This window comes from Aspergillus pseudodeflectus (genome assembly GCF_044049435.1).
Source record: "Aspergillus pseudodeflectus strain CBS 756.74 chromosome Unknown BJX68scaffold_10, whole genome shotgun sequence".
Taxonomy (NCBI): Eukaryota; Fungi; Ascomycota; class Eurotiomycetes; order Eurotiales; family Aspergillaceae; genus Aspergillus; species Aspergillus pseudodeflectus.
In genome coordinates this window covers 593,267-610,279 of record NW_027263786.1, presented here as the reverse complement: position 1 = coordinate 610,279, position 17,013 = coordinate 593,267, and the positions used below count along the sequence as shown (strand labels likewise).

General features: G+C 52.8%; 5 protein-coding genes across 5 annotated transcripts; 3 read left to right on the top strand and 2 right to left on the bottom strand.

Annotated features, from left to right (window-relative positions):
• The first annotated feature begins 327 nt into the window (after window positions 1-327).
• On the top strand, window positions 328-2,747 carry BJX68DRAFT_231779 (sugar porter family MFS transporter). Its single transcript, XM_071039389.1, has 4 exons — window positions 328-935; window positions 985-1,173; window positions 1,221-2,160; window positions 2,214-2,747. The coding sequence occupies exons 1-4, from the start codon at window positions 716-718 to the stop codon at window positions 2,500-2,502; spliced, it is 1,638 nt and encodes a 545-aa protein (XP_070901878.1). The 5' UTR covers window positions 328-715; the 3' UTR covers window positions 2,503-2,747.
• A 393-nt stretch (window positions 2,748-3,140) lies between these two features.
• BJX68DRAFT_274180 (putative MFS transporter) lies at window positions 3,141-5,655 on the top strand (the record flags this gene model as incomplete). The annotated part of the gene is made up of 4 exons (XM_071047601.1): window positions 3,141-3,835; window positions 3,892-4,203; window positions 4,304-4,967; window positions 5,053-5,655. The coding sequence occupies exons 1-4, from the start codon at window positions 3,663-3,665 to the stop codon at window positions 5,653-5,655; spliced, it is 1,752 nt and encodes a 583-aa protein (XP_070901877.1). The 5' UTR covers window positions 3,141-3,662.
• Window positions 5,656-7,988: 2,333 nt separating this feature from the next.
• On the bottom strand, window positions 7,989-10,575 carry glnA (glutamate--ammonia ligase; the record flags this gene model as incomplete). The annotated part of the gene is made up of 6 exons (XM_071042779.1): window positions 7,989-8,165; window positions 9,111-9,532; window positions 9,583-10,087; window positions 10,307-10,399; window positions 10,464-10,496; window positions 10,573-10,575. The coding sequence occupies 6 exons, from the start codon at window positions 10,573-10,575 to the stop codon at window positions 7,989-7,991; spliced, it is 1,233 nt and encodes a 410-aa protein (XP_070901876.1).
• A 1,227-nt stretch (window positions 10,576-11,802) lies between these two features.
• On the top strand, window positions 11,803-12,663 carry BJX68DRAFT_24028 (uncharacterized protein). Its single transcript, XM_071040664.1, has one exon. The coding sequence runs from the start codon at window positions 11,909-11,911 to the stop codon at window positions 12,365-12,367; it is 459 nt and encodes a 152-aa protein (XP_070901875.1). The 5' UTR covers window positions 11,803-11,908; the 3' UTR covers window positions 12,368-12,663.
• A 1,432-nt stretch (window positions 12,664-14,095) lies between these two features.
• On the bottom strand, window positions 14,096-17,005 carry BJX68DRAFT_24013 (RNA polymerase II mediator complex middle subunit MED1). The gene is made up of 2 exons (XM_071040635.1): window positions 15,254-17,005; window positions 14,096-15,195 (listed from the first exon to the last, which is right to left on the bottom strand). The coding sequence occupies exons 1-2, from the start codon at window positions 16,904-16,906 to the stop codon at window positions 14,581-14,583; spliced, it is 2,268 nt and encodes a 755-aa protein (XP_070901874.1). The 5' UTR covers window positions 16,907-17,005; the 3' UTR covers window positions 14,096-14,580.
• Window positions 17,006-17,013: the final 8 nt, after the last annotated feature.

Here is a 17,013-nt window from a genome sequence, read left to right as displayed (position 1 = left end):
CTAGTCTATGACGGCATTGCTTCTCGCAAACTCGAACTCTTGACTTTTGCTTGATTGACTAAGCTCACGCCCGCCGATCCCAGGAACTTGGCTGTATTGAGCCTATCAACGTCATTTCTGGAGGCCGGGTTGGCTGAGTCGGTGCCTGGGGCCTTGGGCAGGTGATGGGGTGGATTCTGGTAGAGCCAATGACAATTGAGGCGGAGAAGCTGGAGAGAAGATGGGGGAATTCGCTCAGAAAGCCGCGCCCGCCAGATCCGAAGACAGCCAGGAGATGTGGAGTCCCCATCAGGGATCCTGGCCAATGACGTGCGCTATACAGGCTGACCCTTTTGTCATTTTCGAATATCTGGAGCGGAGTTTGTTGAATGCTACCTCTCCAATTGACTCCTTCGTCATGGATCGCTGCTGTCTGCTGTCTACTGTCTCGTTACTTTGGCCCGTGGCTTCTGACTCGCCGCGTCCGTCAAATTAGGTTGTCTGCCATGGGCGATTCTCTGAGCCTCCTGCTACCTTTAAAAGCCATCCGCGTCCTCGTGCAACCCTCCGTTGATCTTCTCCTTCTTCTCTTCCTCCCCAACCTTCCTTCTCCTTTCACTCTTCCTCCCCACTGAGAACTTGATCTCTGTTCTCACTTTGGATTCGGTGTTCTTCCCTTCCTTACAGAGCACGTTGAGAAGGAGCTTACTGCTGGCTCAGGCACGCCGCTCTCAACATGGCGCGCAAGTACTTGGGCCTCCAAGGTGAGGCGTTGCAGATCGCCATCGGTGTTATCGCCGGCATGGACTTTTTGCTCTTCGGTTACGATCAGGGTGTTACCGGAGGTCTCTTGACCCTGAATTCCTTCATCAAGTATTTCCCAACAATTGCTACGAGCGGTACCTACTACGATAGTTTGAGCGCAGGTGAAGCGAATAGCCAATCCACTCGTCAAGGCATGTCACTCCAAGCCTGAGATTCAACCGCCTACTGACTTCTGCTCAGGTATTGTCGTTGCTGCTTACAATCTGGGATGTTTCGCGGGTTCGATTCCGACAATCTGGGTTGGAAACTGGCTTGGTCGACGCAAAACTATCTTCCTTGGTTCATTCATCATGGTCATTGGCGCTCTGCTGCAGTGTACTTCCTACGATCTCGCTCAGTTCATTGTCGGACGTCTGGTTACTGGTTTCGGTGAGTCAGCTGCAGCAAAAATGTGTCAAGTCGGCTAACAACCGCAGGAAACGGCATGAACACTTCAACCGTCCCTACGTGGCAGTCCGAGTGCTGCAAGTCCAACCGTCGCGGTCAGATGGTCATGATCGAGGGCGCGATGATTACATGCGGTATCACCATCTCATACTGGATCGACTACGGTCTTCTCTTCACGGATCCCAGCGAAGTCGCCTGGCGATTCCCTCTCGCTTTCCAGATTTTTTTCGCCCTTGTTATACTCGCCTTCGTAATGTTCCTTCCAGAGTCCCCCCGTTGGCTCGTGCTCAAGGGTCGTGAGGATGAAGCTCGCGAAGTCCTCGCTGCTCTGGTCGGTGACGGCGCCGACCCTACCTTCCTCCAGACCGAATTCACTTCGATCAAGGCCACCGTGTTGGAGATGGCCCAGGGCTCCTTCAAGGACATGTTCACCATGAACGAGGACCGCCACTTCCACCGTACCGTGCTCGCCTACGTCAACCAGATGTTCCAGCAGATTTCTGGTATCAACCTGATCACCTACTACATTCCCGTCGTGCTTGAAGAGCAGCTTGGCATGTCTCTCGAGAACTCTCGACTGATCGCCGCTTGCAATGGCACTGAGTACTTCCTCGCCTCCTGGGTTGCCGTCTTTACGATTGAAAAGTTCGGCCGTCGCACGCTCATGCTCTTCGGCGCCGCCGGTATGTCCATCTCCATGGCTATCCTCGCCGGTACCGCCAGTGCCAAAACCGACTCGGCCAACATTGCCTGCGCCGTCTTCCTCTTTGTCTTCAACACTTTCTTCGCCATCGGTTGGCTCGGTATGACCTGGCTCTACCCGGCTGAAATCGTTCCCTTGAAGATTCGTGCCCCGGCCAATGCTCTTGCCACGTCATCCAACTGGATCTTCAACTTTATGGTCGTCATGATCACCCCCGTTGCCTTCCGTAACATCGGCTACCAGACTTACATTATCTTCGCCGTCATGTAAGGACCCCCTATAAATTTCCCTCGTGACCCAAGCTAACAAGAACCGATAGCAACGCCTTCATCTTCCCCGTTGTCTACTTCTTCTACCCCGAGACCGCCTACCGCTCCCTCGAAGAAATGGACCGCATCTTCCGCAAGACAACCAGCGTCTTCAACGTCGTCAAGAAAGCCAAGGAGGAACCGCACATGTACGGCAAGAACGGCGAGCTCCTTCGCCAGCTCAGCGATGTCGAGGACGACGCTGTCCGCCGCGCGAGCATCCTGGAGCACCACGGCGGCAAGGACCACGACTCTAGCGATGGAAACACCAGTACCACCGAGAAGGTGGAAGTGGCATAAACAAAATTTCTTTCTTCTCTGTTTCAGATTCGGAGGCGGAACCTCGTTGGTGTCTCTCTGAGAGGACATAGCGTGGGACTGGGAGGAATTAATGCTGCTTCGGTTGGGGGTTCGACGATTTTCTATTACGCTTGATGAACTTTTGCTCACGGGCGAATAGCCATGATGATGGTTCAGTGATGACTTTATACCCCCTCGGCTTGAAGGCCGCAGATTTGAATGAAATCATATTCAGTTGTTTCAAATGCTTTGCCTCGTAAAAGTTGTAGAATATTATATTCCCTGGTCGAGCCTTGGCACATGAGATCCAGGATAGATATCCTCTATCCCGGACATTGCTCTGAGACATCGGGATAGATTTTCCCTAGCCTCCCCAGTTTGTCATCAGTTGGAGATGGCCAAATTAACTCATATGGTTCACAGCAAGGTCGTATAAGATCTTGAGTAACAGCGATCCCACCACGAGTCCGATCGCACGACTTCGGAGAAGACTTCCATCGTACCCTTTAATCTGGACAGGTTGAGCTCAACAATTCCAAAAGATCAAATTTCCGAGATCGGATTCCTGTGCAAGCCTCTTGAGGCTACGAGGTGAGTCACACGCTGGTTGGGTGGATTTCGGTCCCGCCATTCACTTTAGCTTTCTTATCTGATCTCACCAAAAAAAAAAAAGTTCCCTGAGGCCCAAGCTCTCCGATGTCACTCAGCTCTACTCTCTCAACTCTGCATCCCGCGCAGTTGCTGTGCTTGCAATATTGCTAGAGAGTTGGTATCGAGAAGCTATAGTCATTAGAATGACCTCTCATTCAGTTTAGGTACAGTGCTTCCTTCAATTTCCCTCGGAGAACCTACTTCTCCATCACATGTGGTTCCCCGACCTCCGCACTCCACTCAGCTCACCGGGCACCCCTTCAGCTCTGTTACCACAACAATCGCACTCAGTCTTCTAATATGTCCCAGTTCGAGTTAAAGAAAGAGTTGACTCATTTACACGACCCGTCCTCAACGATCTCGCCAGTTTCCTCCGAGTGCGGCCGTCTATCCGATCGGACCGACATCCGTGCATTGCCCTCTCTACCCGCTTCCCTCGGCATATATTACTTCGCTTTTTTCTCTTGAGTCTTCGAGCTCTTGACGGTATAACAGATTTGAAGAGAAATATGTCCCTCCTTCAGGCCCCGTCAACCAAGAACCCTAGTCGAGAAAGCATACAGGAACAGCCTCGCGACGCCAACAGCCAAGACCGCGCACGCTCGCTCAGTCCGAGTCCGAACCAAGATGACCTCGAGTCTGGCGACGATGTAGACATTGCTGAGATTGAGCGCATCTATCGGTACATTTCACTACCCCGGTACCCTCAATACAGAACCACAGACTAACAGGATCCAGCAAAATCGACCTCCGCATTATCCCCGCCTTCTGGACGCTCTACTTCCTCTGCTCAGCGATCCGCTCCAACATCGGGCTCGCGCAGACGATGAACATCGAGACGCACCACACCCTCGGTGAAGTCCTCAACATCTCGCAGCATGAGATCTCAACGGGCCTCGCGCTCTTCTACGTCTGCTATGTCGTCTTCGACCTACCTTCAAACCTCATCATGACCAAGCTAAGTCCGCACGTCTGGATGAGTCGTATTGTCATCGGTGTAGGGATTATCGGGAGCTGCATGGCTGCTATGGAGGCTGCGTGGAGTTTATAGTATGCTCTTCCCTCCTCCTGCTTTCAACCTCATTCCCTCAAATCCATCTGAGCAACAACACAATACCCTCAGCTCCTTCAAACTAACAAAAACATCCAGCCTCCTCCGCCTCCTCCTCGGCATCGTAATCGCCGGAATGTGGCCCGGCATGGCCTACTACCTCACGCTCTTCTACCCGCCCTCCCGCACAGGAAAGCGTATCGGCCAGTATTACACAGCCGCACAACTCTCCGCGGCCGTCGTCGGCCTCGTCTCGGCGGGGTTCCAGAAAATGGACGGCGCCCGGGGCCTCGTCGGGTTTCAGTGGATGTTTCTCGTTTACGGGGTTATTACTGTTGCTGTGGGCATTGCGTTGCTTTGGTGGTTGCCGGATCGACCGAAGCCCCCGGCGGGGGTTGAGCAGGGACAGGGAGAAGAAGAGCAAGAGGGAGAAGGATATGGACAAGGAGGAGAAGGAGGATCCAAAACCAAACTCACCAAATACCTCCCCTTCCGCCTCCCACAAAGCCGACCCGTCCTAACAGGCCGCGACGCCGAAATCCACTACCGCGATCTGACACGCGTCTACAAGCGTCCCCGATGGACAGTCCGGAACCTGCTCGCCGTCCTGCTGGACTGGCGCCTGTGGCCGCTACTGATCATGTACTTCGGCGTGGTGGGCGTTGGCATCGGCGTGCAGAATTACGCGACGGTCATCATCCACTCGATCAACCCCTCTCTTTCGGGGATTTCGCTCAGTTTGCTTACGGCGCCGATTTGGCTTGTACGTCCCTTTCCACTTTCCTTCCTCACCTCACCTCGCTTGCGCCAATTTTTCCCTGGAACTATACTAATGATTACTGCTATAGATGGACCTCCTCGCAATCCTCCTCCTAACCCCACTAAGCGACCGCTTCCACCACAGCCGCCCCGCCTTCTTCATCCTCGGCGCAGCGCTGCAAATCACCGGCCTCCTCATAACAACCTTCACAGGCACCAGCGACAACCCCTGGCCGCGCTACGGCGGCCTGCTGATCATCGGTTTCGGGCTCGGCCCCACAGTCCCGACGACGATGGCCTGGACGACGGAGATCTTCCAGCCGCGGCATGGCGAGGTCGGTGTTGCGGCGGCCTCTGCGGTTGTGTCCGGGTGGGGAAATTTGGGGAGTATACTCACGACGTATGCGCTTTATCAGGGGTGGGAGGCTGATGCGGCTGCGGCGGGGAGGGAGAAGTTTCGCAAGAGTAATTTGGTTATGGTCGGGATTTTGGGCGGGAGTATACTGGCTGCGTTGGGCATGTGGGGGGCTGTTAGGCTTTTCCCGGGAAAGTCAGGGGATGGGGTTGACGGGGAGGGCGAGGATAGGCATGGGAAGATTGTGGATGGGGCGGCGAGGAGGGAGCTTGAGCAGCGGGGGTTTGAGGGTTTGGGGAGAGGGTTCACGGGGTTCTTCAAAAGGGACAAGCAGTAGATTGGGGTGTTTCTTGGTGCGGGTGGTATACATATCATATACTCTAGATCTGCTTCATATATAGATAGAATTAGATATAGAACCTTCTGCCTCTCCTCACGCAATTCTTAATCACCATACAACTCAATCAAGCCCTCCAACCACTCTTTACAAACCAACCCACGCCCATCCACCCTCTTAAGCGCATCCCAATCCTCCCCGCGAACCTCCACCATCCGGTGTGAAACACACGCCTCACCCACAACCAGAAAATTCCTATAAGTCTCCGCACAAACATCACACAGATCAATCCGCGGACAGACCGTACAAACCCACCGTCCATGGTCGACAGACGGACACACTCTGCACCGCGTACAGACGAGGTTTGCGTACTTTGCGTTTTCGCGGGTTTGAGGTTTGTGGGGGTCGCATTGTGCTTGTAGTGCGAAGGCGGTTCGCGCCGCGGACTCGTCGTTGAGGTACAAGAGGCATTTTCCGAGGGTGTAGAGGTGGTGTTGATATTGCGGTTTGTTCTGCGTCAGCAAGTCTGGGAAGAGGAGGAGGTTGGTCATGAGAGTTGTGGTGCTTTGTCTCAGTGTTGCGGTTTGTTGCTTGGGGTCTGTTGTCTGTGGATGATCACCCCAGTAGCTGAGGATCTTTTCCCGTAGGGAGGGTTTATGACCCGGCGTCCAGTCAAGGACTGTCCGGCCGTATATATCTCGAGAGTGGATATTGCGCTGTTTCGAGAGGAGGGGCTCTGCGATTTTCTCTTGCCCGTTCGCTACGGCGTCGTGCAGAACGGATCCTGCATTCCAGTATGATGTCGTCCCGTCTGGATGCTGCATAGGAAGCCATTTGATAAAAGGATCCCGTCTGCTCAAGTCCGAGCCTACCTTCTCGATCCCTTCTAGCAACAGTTGGATGAGATACATGTCCTTTCCCTCCACGGCATAGTGCAGCGGAGTTTTGAAGTGGAGATCTGTAACATCCAACGGTGCACCAGCGAGGATCAACACCTGAGCCACATCTGTAGAGTCTGCCGTAATTGCTACATGCAACGCCGTCTGCCCGTTCGAGTCGACCGCCGAGATATCCGCACCGGCGTTAACGAGGTAACGGACGCTATCCTCAGAGCCAGCAAGAGAAGCATAGTGCAGCGCAGTCCACCCCTCATCACCTGACAAAGCCCGCACGGAGAGGCCGGCACGGTGCAGGAGCTCAACCATATCTGTCTTCCCACGCGAGGCAGCGTTGTGCATCGCGTTGAGGCCGTCTCGGTCCGTCGTTTCTATATTCGCTCCGCGGTCGATTAGGAGCTGCGCTATTTCTTCCCCGTCTGCGATATATGCTGCAAACATCAACGGGGTGGTCCCGCTCGTATCTACGGCGTCGATATCGGCTCCCCGGTCCAGCAAATGCGCTGCGGCCTCGCAGTTTCGGGAGAGAATCGTCTCATGTAGAAAGGTCCAGCCCCAACTTGCCCGGTAGTTAATATCAGCGCCGAACCGGAAGAAGACGTCAATGCACGCCTTATCTCGCGCGTGACGAACAAGCTCATTGGTTGCTTTGTTGATATCGAATTCCACAAAGGTCGTTGCGGCGAAGGTCAGCAATCGTCGCAGAATCCCCGCGTGGTTCTTTTTCACGGCACTTGACAAGAGCACTGTAAGTTTGTCATCCTCAAAGTCGAATGGGGCGGCAATGCAGCCCAGGATTAAGCGGACGATGGCCTCTTGGGACTCGCTGATTGCGACCTGGAGCGCGTCGATGAGATTCCCGCCTTGCTCGGAACCCAGTAAGGCGCGTATGCAGGCCTCTTGACCAAGTCGAGCTGCTGTCATGAGGGGCGTCTCATCGAGGCCGTTTCTGAGGTTCTTGATGCAACACGGATGATCCAGCATGAGGCGCAGTTCGTCCACATAGTCACGCTGCACAGCTTCGTGGATTGCCGTTGTTCCTCCAGCAAGAAGAACTGGGTTTGCTCCTTTCAGCAGCAATTCGTTTGCGGCATTGCGGTGGCTGTTTCGAAGACACCACGCCAGCGGTGTGATGGTCTCATTGTCTCCTGCTTGATCGGGAGACCATAATGCTCCGAGTGTGTAAAGCTGGGAGGACAACAGTGAGTGGAACTGATGCGAGACCCGAACCAGAGAGTCAAGATCCCTGATGCCGAGACACTCGGCAATTTGTATGGTTATCTCTGGAGGTATGCTTTGCAGGCTCGGCAGTGGCATCGTTCGCACTTGATCGATAGTTGAGGCTGAAAGGCCTCTGAGGGATTTTGTTGCCCCTTTCATACGAAGCGCCCCATGTTGGGGGCCTGGAATACGAGCCTCCAGACGCTAGCCCGGAGGCTAAGCACCAGGCTGAGAACTTGTCTTGACGAGGCAGAACTGGTGGGAAACGGGCTGAAGGTGGACAAGCTTTATGTTGAGTCCAGGCTCCAGAGATTCTTTCCCTGAGGCTCTGCGAGCCAAGAATCCTCCATTCATGAGTTCAGCAACGTGAGACCGCCTGGAGCGAGGTTCGAACTGTAGACTTGGTGGGGTAGCAGTGTGAGGGAAGGCGCGCAATAACACCGCAAGCATCCTTCTGATCATCATCTGTATCGAGACGGCGATGGTTCAACGAATGCCATGATTTCTTCTTGAAGTCATTAGACCTGTACAGTGGAGAGCGCGGCAAGTGCAAATTTACCTCTTGTTACCCGAGGTTATCTACCGCGTACAACCGACGCCTCAAGAATCGAGATGATGGTATTCGTTCGGCTGGAGATGGATGAGGATGAATTACGTCAGAAGGAAGCAACTTCTATCGGTGCGGAAAACATCGCCACGATCGGATGGTTCCTACCGACTCTGTACCTCGCTCGTTGTGCTACGTTGTAGAAAGTACCTCCTGTTCATAGTCCATATTCTATATAAGTCGCTCTGCTTGGGTTTGTACATATTGGGTCAGCTGCTACGTCCCATTCCCGATAAAAGACGTACTCTGCAGGCTGCGTTCACAGCACGATATACAACGGTAGTTGATGGCAGGGCCAAGCATAGAAAATGCTACGATGATGTCATCGAGACAGTCATAGGAACCAGCACGAATCATGGAGTTGCAGATCAAGTTTGTGTTATCCATCCTGTTGTCCATTTACTGGATTGTTCTATGCTATACGTAACACATAACCCCATTACCTAAAGAAAGAATTTGCATGCAAAACCAGCAGGGCTAAGGAAAGCAAAAGGCGAGCTGTGGCATCACATATTCAACACCAAAGAAAGAAAGACAAGAAATCTATATTGCACCACAGAAACTGCCCAGCTGCTCTCTTGTTTCTATACCCAGTTGACGCCGGAGGGTATACGAGCGCTAATATGAATTGTTTTCACATTGTGTCTGATATCAAGGCATTTAGAGACCACCGCAGAGCTGTATCCATTATTAGTACTTGCTAGACAAAAAGTTCAAGTAGAGGTGCTTACAGTCTCAACGATGATACCAGTGATTTGGTACGGGTCAGCATTGGAGGCGGGACGGCGGTCCTCAAAGTAACCCTTGCCATCCTTGGCGACCTGGCGGGGAATACGGATGGAGCCACCACGGTCAGCGACACCGTATGAGAACTTGTCGATGTTACCGGTCTCGTGACGGCCAGTGAGACGCTCCTCGTTGCCCTCACCGTAGACGGCAATGTGCTCGACGTGGCGGGCCTCGAGCTTCTTCATGTAAGCCTCGATAGCCTTCATACCACCCTCTGCACGAGTGGAGGCGGTAGAGACGTTGGTGTGGAGACCAGCTCCGTTCCAGTCACCCTTGATGGGCTTGGGGTCGAAGGAAATCTTGACGCCGAACTCCTCAGCAACGCGGTGGAGGAGGTAACGGGAGAGCCACAGGTGGTCACCCACTAAAAAATGTCAGATCATTTCGATATACCTGGAAAACTTTGAAACATACTCTCAATGCCGTCGCAAGGGCCGACTTGGTATTCCCACTGGGAAGGCATGACCTCAGCGTTGATACCGGAGATCTTGATACCGGCGTACAAACAGGCACGGTAGTGAGCCTCGACGATGTCACGGCAGTAGACCTTGCCGGTACCGACACCACAGTAGTAAGGGCCCTGGGCACCGGGGAAACCACCCTTGGGCCAGCCGTATGGCCAGCCATCGGGGCCAAGAAGGGTGTACTCCTGCTCCAGACCGAACCAGAACTCTTCCTTGGCGTGTGTCTCCATCAGGCGGTTGCAGTCGTGACGGTAGTTGAACTTGTTGGGGCTGCCATCGGAGTCCCAGGTTTCGCAGAGAACCAGGATGTTGTCACCCTGACGGAAGGGGTCGGGGTAGATAGCAACGGGGCGGAGGTAGACATCGGAGTTGTCACCAGGGGCCTGGCCGGTGGAGGAACCATCAAAGTTCCATTCGGGGAGCTCTTCAACACTTGAGACAGGCTTGGAGAGAGTCTAGAGACAGGAACTGTTAGTCACGATGCTGGGCAAGGACATCACGTGGAGCGGATAGATGCAGATGCAGCATTAGCGTGGTGGTTATCAGGACCGTGCACGGCCTTATCAGCTCGGCAAAACGTTTGCATCGAGTCTTAGTCCTGAACCAGCGCGCCCAACTGCACGCATGGCCGCAATGATGGATTGTGATGTAATCAGGTAGCTGTGTTTGCATACCTTGGTCTTGGTGCGAGTGCCGCCGACAGCGTCAATCCAGATGTACTCAGCCAAAACTGATCCTCGCTGATCGAGAGACATGTACTTCAGGAGCTGCAGGGGTAGTTAGTGTGACAAGTTTTCAAGCCTCCGGTTGTCGAAGGCAAGTGTAACGCACGTTCTCCGTGTTGGAGATTGTAGTTGAATCAGCCTAGATAGAAAAAAAAAAAACCAAGGTCAGTTCGCATTCTTCGGCAGATGTCGACCACAGATAAGAAGTGACTCACCATGATGGTTGATATGTGTGGAGGGGTAGAAATAGATTTCTGGGTTGTTCAAAGACTTCAGAGAAGTCAAAGGATGTAACGTCAAAGATAGACAGATGCGCACGACACAATCGAGAAACTGGTGATTGCAGGAGCAAGAGAGAATGGGAGGACGGATTTGACGGGTTAATAAAGAGAGAGGATAGAGGGGGTTGGAGGAGAAGAAAGACTGGAGAGATGCGAGTCACCACTGGTTCTGTGGGTGGGGGGTTATTTAAATAAATCGCTGCGCTCTGCGCCTTCTTTTTTTGCCTCCGTCCGGTAAAATATTTTGAAAATTACCGTCAGCCCCCCAGGGCGGTGCTGCTCCTCCCCGTTTCCAGGCGCGCCCTTTGATCCTATTTTCGTTCGGCACTTGTGATAATTCAGTTTTTCTGGAAATTATTCGACTTTGTTTCCCGCATTGCTTTTGCTTTTGCTGCCTTATTGCTGCTCCTCGCGCTTGACGGCGCTCATGCTGCGCTTCAAGAAAAAGGCGCAACGTTGAATGGAAGCGCAACGCCGGCATGGCTGCAGGTCAGACTGTTGTTACGCCACGTTTTACATTACGCGCAGGACCTTGGTTCGAGATACCTTATTGATAATGATTGAATTTGATCCAAAACTCCCTCGCTGTTGGTATGCTTTTGGTGTTGTGGTGAGGAATACCGGGTTGGGTACACATGGGCTCCCCAGCAACAGGGCTGGAGGCTGTAAGGCACAATCACCACCAAATTCAAGGTTCTAGAACTGAGTATAGGTATGGGTCCATCGACATTCCAGTGTGACTGCGAATAATAATCACGACAATCTCATTCGAACCTGCGCGGACTTCCTTTTCCCCAGAATCGCAACCCCACGCGACGGTGATCGGATTCAGAGACACAAATCCATACCCCAGAAAACCACGTCTGGTGACCCTCAGACGCAAAAGCAACCAGAGCATCATTCCATCCTTTCCAGCGCTGAGAGGACAGAGATAATGAAGCGCAAGCTGTTGGTAAATTATATTATCAACCACTGGTCGAGTCTGCATATCAGCTGCAGGTTGGGCTTTAGTCGTCTGTATAGTGCGACTCCTTAAGGGACCTGGCCAGTCAGGCATTAGAAGAAGACGGCAGTCTAGACAGCTCGCTCGACTGCCTATTGGCAAGTGCTCGAGAGCTTGGAGCCAACGGTATCTTAGCCGGACTACTGCAGTGCTGGTAGAGACCGAGTCCGCCCCAGGCAAGGGACGGTGTTCCTGGGCGATAGGAAAACTGGCCACTATCACTATCAGTATCAGCACTTATCAGAGCTGCCCCTCAGCGACCCCGCCATGAGTCGCGTGGGTGGCTTGAAAGCGCGCCTGCCGAAAGAATCTGATTCCGTCCAGACACAGGGCTCCTTTCTAATCATCAAGGAGCTGGAACGAATTCCCTGCACGGAAAAAGAAACTATATCCCTCAGGCCATCGGCTGGCCTCTGCGTTAGCCTCTTGAGGAACGGGATCGATGTCGCTCAGTCGCTGCGAAAATCTCTGAAAGTTACGCACCGCGTAACCGCACATACAATACACCCAATGAACTCTCTCAGCATCGTCTGGTTCAAAATGATATCTGCCATGGACGTTACCGGAGTGTGTCTCCGAATCATGAACAAGAAGCACAGCGTAATGTGGGGCGTGGCGAATGCAGTCACATTCTGGAAGACCAAAAGCGAGAGAGCCGCCGGTGCCAAACCCCCCGAGACCGGACGACGAATCTCCTCACTTGAATCAAGCTCTGCTCTTCCGTAAAGCTACGATGTACACGCCCCAAGAGTCCAAAATTCTGGAGAAAGTTCCCAGTGGCAAGCAAAAGGCGTCGATCTGAATTGTCATAAACCGCGGAGCGCCTGTCTGTAGCAAATGGCAGAGAAGACAAAGTCGGGAGTTTCAGGAATGGAGTGAATCGAGTGGCTGCATTTGGCACCGACATTCCGTTTCCCCGTGTCGGATCATTTCTACCCCATACAGTTGCTGCTCGCCAATATCGTTCAAGCGATTCTCCGACAGAGTAAGCAAGAATGCAGCCTATCCTCGTGCTTCTCGTTGATCTATCAAACTGTCCATGTCTCGCTGCGCTGCAGGATAGTCTGCCTCACCACTCTTGGCATCTGAAACGCCGCCAAGACCAGGCGCTAAAAACGGTTACGTGCAAGGCAGAAGTCGGATAAGCATATCTCCCGAGACGAGGCCATAGCCATCCGAGGAAGAGCCTGAATCTCCCCGTCTCATTTCGCGTCGCAAGTTGCGGTGAATTATCATCCAAGGGCGAGGAGGTCAGATCTCCAAGGAGCGGAAAACGAACTCAGTCACAAGGCCAACTTTACTAACTTCCAGGCTGTCGATGGTCAAGAAATTCAAACGAGAATCAACGGAACGACTTTTTCTTAAGATATTTCTCACTGGCAGATCTCTGGAAATCTCTTATCAGAGCATGCTGATTGGTCTGCTGCCACTCTTCATGACAAACTGCGCTGACTGGGACCGGACCGAACAGCGATTCGATGCAAGGAATTTTTCCCCTTTCAAAGTTCAATGCTTTGGCAAAATTAGACAGGGGTCTAGAAATGCATGTTGAGACGATCTCGGTTAATCTAGACGACGTTCCACGAGTAAGAGACTTTCATATCGCATTGCATAGTAGTATTGTCCCTTCAATCTCATTCATCCGGTCAACCCTTGAGGATGTTCGTCGGCTGTAGCAAGAGGGGAAGACTGATCGGTCAATGAACAAGGCTATCGGTCGGCTCATTCATTCTCCATCATTCTCCATTTCATCCATTTATCAGGCACACTATCTACGGACGCGAATGCTATGACTGATAAGACGTTGAAAATTTGCAAACGGCCGGTATCCATCTAAATTATTATCAAATTCCATTCTTGTCCGCGGGTAAATTTAGGTAAATCCCTGGGGAAACCCGTGGGCCTCACCAGGAGTCAGTCAGAGTCAGGACTCAGGGCTGTTGCCGCTGTTCAGGTCTCACGTAAAAATAGAATTGGCCGCGGCGGCGGCGTTCACTCGGGTCAGGCCCCAGGGCTGTGGGAGGGAAAATACCGCAGCAAAACCAAGCATGGATTCAACGCCCAAAGCTCGAGTTCTGTCTGGTCAGGCTGCTGCTCGCTTCAGGAACAGTAATTCGCGCAGCTGATCATAGATAGCTTCTCGACACTTTTTTTGTGTTCACCGTGACAACACAGGATTCAAATATTTGATTGCGGTGTTTACGAGGGGTTTTTTCTCCTTTCGTTTCTTTTCCGTTATTATTGTTGTTGTTTCTTCATGCCATTCCCCTGAGCTGAGGTTTCGATTGAGTAATGGAACGTCTGGCGGCGAAGCTTGGGTTTGCCTCCTTGCCGAACTACATTCATTTCAGAATGGCGGTGGATTAATCCCTCAGGCTCGACCTGAGATCTATTTTTGCTACAGTGAGAGCTCGTGATGCATCAATTTCATGGCAAAAGTGCGGGTATGAATCTATAGTCTTAGAAATCGCGCATGGATCTAGCTTCAAGATCTCAAATTTGTTGCAACGCATCCACAGCTGACTGCTGCTCTGGAGTCAACTACATGGGGGTAGCATAGACTCATTCTGTGCGAGATATGCTCGAATTCATATTCCCCCCGCGTCGGTCGTAGCTACCATCTTCGATCTCCGCATTGAGGAATCGTGTCAGACCCTAATCTTCATGCAGGTACCGATGGCAACGCTGATCGACCCTGGACCCAGGACCAGGGCCGTGCTACCCAGCTTGAGGAACGACAACCAAGCCCCCACGTGCGTCATAGGCGTATCACAAGCAACCATCGCCGCTGAAAGCTCTTAGGAGATGCCGGAAGGGACCTTTTGGACCGGCTGTCAACCGACAGGCTGGCCAGGCTGGGCCTCTCCACTCCGGCGCAGCTCTGCATGGGTGTCGCTACTAACCAATAATCCCACCAGGCGGGGAACCCCGGATAGAGCTCATCCCCGGCTCTGCCGCCGACGTACCCATCGGAGGACCCATTCCACTAAGATGCCAATGTCTTGGGACGTCTCGAGCACTTGAGCCAACTTGCTCTGCAGTTGTTGCGTCGGTGCATCAGCGGCCTGTGTGTTTACGTTCGCGTCATTGGCAGAGTTGTCTTCGTCATCAAGCAATCCCGTCACCTCCACCATCGAGACGCGTCCATTTAGCCCAACTTCAAAACTGATCGAGACCTTGGTCAAGAAAAGGTCGTCGGAAGTAGAGTCCGAGGACGGAGGACGGTCAATGGCAAATAGCAACATGATCATCGGGGCTTGTCCAAGCTGTGTGCGTAGTGTCACGTCTACTTTGAGCTCGTCGCTGGGAGTGGTCTCGCCGTCAACTTGGCCCTCTTCGGACTTAACACCCTCTTGCTGTTGCAAACCCAATAACATGTTCAGTTTCTTCTCGTTGGGATTTTCGTTGCTCAGGATTGTTATGTTGCATTTCGCTTTGTCCTTTTCTGGGGATTGCTTTTGAATCTGTTCTGGAGCTTTCCCGGCTTCATGTTTCGAGGCGACAGGAAATGTGTTTCGGATCAGATTTGCAAGGAAAGCATACTGGCGGAGTGTCTAAAACACAAGTTAGTTTTATTTGAGCGACACCAAGGGCTAACAGTGTGAAGCATACCGGAAGAATATCTGCAAGCTGCCGTGGGTGAGAAAAGGCAAGGTCTTTCACAGTTCGCGCACCAACAGATTCAAATGGCTGAAACGTATAGCTGTGTCGCTTGATGGTAGGCTTGCCATTCTCATCGACCGACTGAACAGATATTCTGCTCCGTTTCCGACCGGTTTGCGTTGGATCCTCGTGGTCTAGTCCTAGAGCGCCCACCGCAGGCAATGGCGACCATCCTGGGGCAAGAAGGCCATCATAACTTAGCATCTTGAAATCCTGAGGCATCTGCATACCCAAGTGTCGGTATATCTCTGCCGCCGCTAAAATCGGGATGTCAATTGGTGGCACCATCCTCGCGACGAACCGACGATTTGGGGAAGATGAGCCCAACATGCCAGAGTCAAGGTCCATGCCCCCCGAGGACCCTTGATTACCAGTGAGAGTTGGCGGCGGATCGGCCCAGTTGACCACGGTAACGCCGGATTCGTTCGGTTCATTCGACGAGGGCGCGTCTCCATTATTGTTGACAACTGTAAACACTTCAGATCCAAGCCAGTCTTTCGACACACGGAGTGACGGGTAGCCTTCTTCGCACTCAATCGCAATCCTCCAATCGCCATTCGGATACTTCGATTCATCACCGGCAGAATGTTCAGGTGTCTGATCGGTCACCATGGCGTCGGGAGATTTCTGGTGTTTCCGGTCCATCACCCGAGCTCGCGGCAGCCAGTAATCCAACCATAGACCCATCCGACCACCTCTATGCAGGCTGGGCCGCCCAATCCAGCCGTTACAAAGGTGTTCGTATTCGCCCGAGAACTTGTTTTGGGAGCTTTCTTCGTTCCATAACCGTTTTAGACTCGCGTAGAGACCCTCAATAGCCTCAAAGCAGTTCACCTCTTCGCTCAGTTTATCAAGCCGTGCCAACCAATGCAAATTCTTGTGGAAATTATCCAATCTCTTCCAAGATCCCCGTTCGCCATCCTCCGTTGACTGGACTAAATCGCCTTTGAGAACCGCCGTGGCCTCCTCGCGGCGTCCCCCGTCGGTAGCCTCCGGCGTCACATATTGCAGGCTAACGTCCTTGACCACATTCTGTCCGCGGTGAAACTCGATCTCTAGGTCGACAAAATTGCCAGCGATGTTGAGATTGTCGTCTTGCCAAATCGACTCGAAGCGCTCGAGGCTGCCTAACCGCTCAATGCCTTCCCTACTCACACCTCTACCAGCAACACGTGCCCGCAAAAGCTGCACCACCTCCTCAATATGCCTTCTGCGCTCTTCGTCATTGTCTCTCGCATTCCCGAGCTTCAGTCCGGGCATCCCTAGGGCCTGGATGTCGCCATCGTTTATCCCTGACCCTACTAATGCATCGTGGACGACGGGCGACGGGCTGATACCGCCATAGGCTCCGAGAGCAAGTAGAGCGGATGGTGAGCTGAAAGAGATGGCGTTGTCGTTCTCTGCTGTTACCGCGAGGGGCGTGGCATACTGATTCGACGAGGGAGCGTGGTGATTACTATGGAGGTGACCTGAGACTGACGGTGTTCTCGTAGACGGAGATTTGAGGGACATCTGGCGGTTCATAGGCCCACCAGAAGGCCGAGGTGAGGATGTCAAGTAGGTGGGCGTCGCGCCTGGGTTTGGTTTCGAAGGAGTTGCCATAGTGTTTCCGTAGCGATAGTAGCGGAGTACCGAAGAATGATCCTGCAAGTAACCACAACCCTATAGAGTATCACGTTTGCAGCCGATAAAGCGATTCCGCCCCAGCA

Coding starts and splice junctions, on each gene's coding strand:
- BJX68DRAFT_231779 (XM_071039389.1), top strand. CDS start 716: ATGGCGCGCAAGTACTTGGGCCTCCAAGGTGAGGCGTTGCAGATCGCC. Junction 936..984: donor TAGCCAATCCACTCGTCAAG/GCATGTCACTCC, acceptor ACTTCTGCTCAG/GTATTGTCGTTGCTGCTTAC. Junction 2,161..2,213: donor TACATTATCTTCGCCGTCAT/GTAAGGACCCCC, acceptor AAGAACCGATAG/CAACGCCTTCATCTTCCCCG.
- BJX68DRAFT_24028 (XM_071040664.1), top strand. CDS start 11,909: ATGAGTCGCGTGGGTGGCTTGAAAGCGCGCCTGCCGAAAGAATCTGAT.
- BJX68DRAFT_24013 (XM_071040635.1), bottom strand. CDS start 16,906: ATGGCAACTCCTTCGAAACCAAACCCAGGCGCGACGCCCACCTACTTG. Junction 15,196..15,253: donor AGCTTGCAGATATTCTTCCG/GTATGCTTCACA, acceptor CTTGTGTTTTAG/ACACTCCGCCAGTATGCTTT.